Source organism: Zingiber officinale, chromosome 8A (genome assembly GCF_018446385.1).
Source record: "Zingiber officinale cultivar Zhangliang chromosome 8A, Zo_v1.1, whole genome shotgun sequence".
Taxonomy (NCBI): Eukaryota; Viridiplantae; Streptophyta; class Magnoliopsida; order Zingiberales; family Zingiberaceae; genus Zingiber; species Zingiber officinale.
In genome coordinates this window covers 124,814,492-124,820,150 of record NC_056000.1, presented here as the reverse complement: position 1 = coordinate 124,820,150, position 5,659 = coordinate 124,814,492, and the positions used below count along the sequence as shown (strand labels likewise).

Here is a 5,659-nt window from a genome sequence, read left to right as displayed (position 1 = left end):
CTCACCAAAAAACTTACTATTTCGAGTCCTCTGTACATAGTGTATGAAGACAGAGCAAGGTGCTGGGCCTTCGTCAAAGCTCTACTTCCACAGTAGTGTTGCATAAAGACCCAGAGTGCCCTCTGATAGGAGGACATCCCAATAATATTTAAGATCGTAAAGAGGGATGATATATATATAGTAGGTCTAGTATCATACTCGATCGATTACATATCTCTTTTAAAGAAAAAGAAAAGAAAAGAAATGAAAAGCAAAGAAATTATTGATAACAGTCAATCAGATAATCAGCTTGTCTCTTCTTCTTCATCATCTTCTTCTTTCTTCCATCAGCTTTCTTTCTGACATTGCACAAGACTTGAAACACTTTACGACGTATAATTACTTACACAAACAAAAGTGTTTTCCTTTCTCCTCCTCCTCCTCCTCCTCTCTTTTTGTTTTTTTTAAACAGTACTACTGTTCGTTTCTCTTTACAAAAATTAATCTTCATCACACAGATTATTAATTTCTGTACGTTCATCTGCTTAATTCCCTTTTCCATTTCACCTTGAATATAATTCGTCCAAAACCAGGGGCAGAATCGAAGGAGATGGGTGAAAGCAAACGCTCCAAGTCGGTGGCCCCATTCCTCCTCACATAACGACACCCTTTGCCTGCTCCACGCCCCCTTTCCTCCGTAATCTCTCTCTCCCTCATTTATTTAACTACTTATTTAGTTTGTTGGGGCCAATTTTTTTTTTCCTCTCCTTTTTGTTGTCTCCTGGCTCTCAATTGATGGATGGCGGTGGGAAGAAGAGGAAGAAGTGAGGGGCCGGCAGAAGGTAGAGAGGAGGGAGGAGGAGGCGGCGACGCAGTGTCGAAGAAACATGGTAAAGGAGGAGATCGCCCATAGCTTGTCTGTGTCCCTAGCTCGAAACTGTTTGATTAGTTTTTAGCTAGCTTCCTTTTGTGGTTGTTGATTAGTGCAGCGAATTTTGGGGGTTTCTTCTCTCCTGTTTTGTCTTTAAGGATCAAGAGGAAAGGAGGAGTGGAGAGAGCGCGGCCGGGGAGAGTGCCATTAGAGGAAGAAGAAGAAACCAAAGAGAGAGATATAGATCGCCATCAAGTAGGTAGAAAATGGCATCAGCTTCCTCGTCGTCACCTTTCCATGGAATTAGAGATCGAGAGGAACATCTACAAAATCGGATGAAGACGACCACGACGACACCGCCCAATCATGAGCTTCAGCAACAGTCTTCTTCTTCGGCGGCGCCGGCAAAGAAGAGAAGAAGCCAACCAGGGAATCCAAGCAAGTATCTGAAAACACTCAATCTTGATTTATTTTTTATTTTTACAGGATTTTCATCTTCCAGCGGATCTATTAACCCCTTTGTAACAAAATTCTAATTTTGATTTATTCGATTCGATCGGTTCGACTGAGCTTTATATTTTATTGAAAGAACAAGAATTCCATGGATCCTCAATCCTAGGGCATGCATATGCATATAATAACCCTAATTATTGAATCATGGCGTTGACACCGAATCCACATGCGCTGTCGAGTGAGCAGATCCCGACGCGGAGGTGATCGCGCTGTCGCCGACGACGCTGATGGCGACGAACCGGTTCGTGTGCGAGGTGTGCAACAAAGGGTTCCAGCGGGAGCAGAACCTGCAGCTCCACCGGCGCGGCCACAACCTGCCGTGGAAGCTCAAGCTGAAGAGCTCCAAGGAGCCGCCGCGCCGGAAGGTGTACCTCTGCCCCGAGCCCTCCTGCGTCCACCACGACCCCGCCCGCGCCCTCGGCGACCTCACCGGCATCAAGAAGCACTTCTGCCGCAAGCACGGCGAGAAGAAGTGGAAGTGCGACAAGTGCGCCAAGCGCTACGCCGTCCACTCCGACCTCAAGGCCCACGCCAAGACCTGCGGCACTCGCGAGTACCGCTGCGACTGCGGCACCCTCTTCTCCAGGTCCCTCCCTCCTCCCTCCTCCGTTAATCATTTTATCAGTAGATTTCTTAATTTGGGAAGTGTCTGGGGGCTGAAATTAGATAGGATTAGGGTTCTCGCTCTCTGTGACTTTTTAGGGTTGTTACCTGGTTGGATTCCCTAGAGATAGAGATAGAGATAGAGAGAGAGAGAGACGACTGCTCTGTTCCCACGTGAACAAGCTACTGCTACTGCCGGGTCAGTGAGCGAGAGGACCGAGCAGGAAGAAAGAAAGCTCATCGTCTTTTTAATTGACGAGCCCATGGGAACCGACGCCACCCTATTCACGTGGTGCCAAGTAAGCATCTTTTTGCAGGTTTGTTCTCTAGCGACATGGGTTGGTTGATGTGCATGCATGCAGCACTGGCAGGTCCGGCCAGCCTTTTGGTGAAAACCTAGCTAGCAAGGGAACTTCGATCGGGCGTCGTGGCGGGTCTCTCTTCATTGATTGACGGTTTTGTCGAGTTCTTGGAGCCTCTCGATCGCCGGCCTCCTCGCCGTCCCTCCTCAGATCGAGTATGGAGGAACAGCGCTGGGGAATCTGGAATTTAGGTGGCTTTCATGGTTTTGGTAAAAAATTCTCTGCCCGGCCGGTTGGTTGGGTCAGCTAGCCATGATGTCGACTCATTGATTACGAGTGCACAGGTGTTTTTTTTCGCAGATCATAAAAGTGCCGAAGAACAATTCTCTCTCTTTCTATCCCGTTCGTTCATTAATTCGGTCGTTAATTAGTGATCGATTGAATTTATTCGTCTTGTCTTTGTCTTGTTTTGATCGTCGCTGGCTGCATGCAGGCGCGACAGCTTCATCACTCACCGAGCGTTCTGCGACGCGCTGGCGCAGGAGAGCACGAGGTTGCCGGCGGCGGGGTGCGTCGGCGGCTCCGCAGCCCTCGGGAATCACCACCACCTCTACGGAAGCAGCATGATGCACGCGCCGGTGAATCTGTCTCAGGTGGCCTCGCAGCAGCTCTCGTCGCTTCGAGACCAAAGCAACGATGCGTCGCAGTTTCATCAGCAGCTTGTCAATCCCCTGAGCGGCTCTCCGGCGCAGTTTCGGTCGACGACTCCGACGGCGAACTTCTACCTCGGGAACGGCGGCGTGCAGGACTTCAACGTGGAGGAGCAGTCGTCTCTGCTGCAAAGGAAGCCTTTCCATGGCCTGATGCAGCTCCCGGATCTGCAAGGACATGCCTCTTCTAGTAACTTTTTCAACCTCGGGTTCTTCTCCAACAATAATGCCGTCGATGGCGGCGGCGGCGGCGGTGCCGACCCGACCTCGTTCTTCTCCGGCAACCTCATCGTCGATGGGCAGATGGCTTCTCCTTCTCTCTACGACACCGAGTCATCCTCATCAGTCCACCCGCGGATGTCCGCCACTTCGCTGCTGCAGAGAGCAGCCCAAATGGGCTCCACCACAAGCGCCGGCCCCGGCGGCGGCGGATCCTTACTACTGGCAGGATTCGGCAACCCCAAACCGCCGCCCCCAAGCTTCGGCGGCGGCCTAGATGCCTTTCACACCGACATGGACAACGTGGCCAGCTTCCAAAACATAATGAATGCGTTCGCAAACGGAGGCGCCGCCGGCCCCGGCCTGTTCAGCAGCGTCGCGGGGTTCGGCGAAGGCGCTCCACGACACGACCCACGGGAACTGACCAGCTTCGTCAGTACTGGACTGGATGATCCAGTCGACACCAAGTTCAATCTCGCCGGCAGCGGCCTTGGCGGCTCCGACCACCTGACTAGAGACTTCCTCGGAGTCGGCGGCATTGCGAGGAGCATCGGAGGCGGCGCCGCCGCCACCATGTCCCTAAGGGAACAGGTTCACGGCATGGACGTGAGCATGCTGGATCCTAAATGACGAACCACATGGAAGAGGTACATAGCTCAACAAGGTGAAACCAATCGATCGAAAGCTCAATTAGCTGCATGCTCAATCTAATAAACTATGTTTCATGTACTTAATTAGCATCCTTAAATTCTCTCATAGACACAATGTTAAGTCATAATTTTCTTTCTTTTAAAAAATATATATATATATATATTTCCATGTTGTTGGTAAATTAATTATAGGGGTTTAAATCTATTTAGGAACACTAATCTATGTGATTAGTGTGGTAATATGTCTTGTCACTGTTGAGGCTTGCATGTGTTGTGTTCTCTGACATGCACCTCATTCATTCTTCAAGTACTTGAGAGGTTTAGTGGTCATTCATCTCTCATTCTTTGTGAGCCCCTTCAATTATTTTTGGTACTTGTGACTGTGTGAGAGAGGAGAGAGAGTTTTGTAAATGGTTGATGATTGAGGGATGGAGACAAAAGGTTTAGGAAGGCAAGATTCTTATACAAGAAAAAAAAGGTTCATTCTTTGTGAGAAAAACAATATAGTGTTTAATCAGCTTTACCTAAATAAAGTGGTTGTTCTTTGTCTGATTAGTTATAAGATGTAATAGATTTTAAAATGTGAGCTAATGTAATATTTTATGACCTTGGCCATGGGTCATAGAAATATAAAAATATATTATTTGTTAAGTTTTACCTAGAGTGGTTGTTTGTTAAGGGGCTTGATAGAGTTTAGTTGTAAGATGTCATGTTATAGGACTTGTGTGATGGCACTTGATTCACCTAACAAATTTTAAAACATTTTAAATGTAAACTGATGTAAAAGTTATAATTTATATTAGAGTGGATATTTATGATCTTGACTATGAGTCACGGAAATAAAAACAAATAGGGAATCAAAATTTGAATTTCAAATGGGATGAATAATTTAAAATTTGATTACTGAGTATGTATTATAGATTTAGAGGAGAAGATTATCTATCTTTAAATTAGCCATTTAAGTTTGATCTATCTTTATGAAATAATATTTTTTTAAAAAAAATAAATTAAAAGAGAATCATATATATATATATATATATATATATATATATATATATATATAAAACCTTTTCTTACTTATTACACTAATTTGGGACCAGTTGTTAGGCTCTATTTAATAAAAGCCTTTTTTTTAATGACGAACTAAACTTATTACTAGTTCAAAGAAGGCTCTTCCTTATTCTTTCCCATCTTCAACTTAATCTTATAAAACTTCCTCGGTCATTCTTGTAAGGAACTAGATGTACTAAACACGCATTGGAAAACACTAGTTCCTCCAGAAGATCCATGCGAAGGGAAAGATAGAAATTCCTACATATACTAAGTTTTCTAACATAGCATGAGAGATTATACCTTTGTAGCATGCTCACGGACTCCCGACAACTCGGATCACAGCACGATCTCGCGTTCGCGCTTCTATGGTATCCACACGAACAAGCGTTCGTTTGTCTCACAAACTCACAAAAGGAGAAAGGTTGTGCTAGCAACCTAGAAAGTGGATTTCGGCCAAGAGGAGAGGAGCAAGGAGAATGAAGAGAATTCCTAAAATGAAGAGCAAAAAGCTTAATTATCTTCATCTAATGAAAATACTTAATTAGCATTAATAGCCTTAATGAGCATTTACACTCCATTAAGGACCAAACTTGTAACTCCTCATTTCAAATGAGTGTAACTCTTCATTTCAAATTCAATTTCGAAAATTGAATGAAATGAATAATTGAATTTCGAAATTCAATAATTATCTTGATTAAATCTCACTTGAGTCTAACTCACGTCTCCTCACTTGAGTCTAACTCAAGTTTAATTCAATCG

General features: G+C 45.1%; 1 protein-coding gene across 1 annotated transcript; it reads left to right on the top strand.

The window, feature by feature from the left end:
• The first annotated feature begins 915 nt into the window (after positions 1–915).
• On the top strand, positions 916–4,029 carry LOC122010111 (protein indeterminate-domain 4, chloroplastic-like). The gene is made up of 3 exons (XM_042566512.1): positions 916–1,288; positions 1,550–1,949; positions 2,762–4,029. The coding sequence occupies exons 1-3, from the start codon at positions 1,117–1,119 to the stop codon at positions 3,825–3,827; spliced, it is 1,638 nt and encodes a 545-aa protein (XP_042422446.1). The 5' UTR covers positions 916–1,116; the 3' UTR covers positions 3,828–4,029.
• The last annotated feature ends 1,630 nt before the right edge of the window (positions 4,030–5,659 follow it).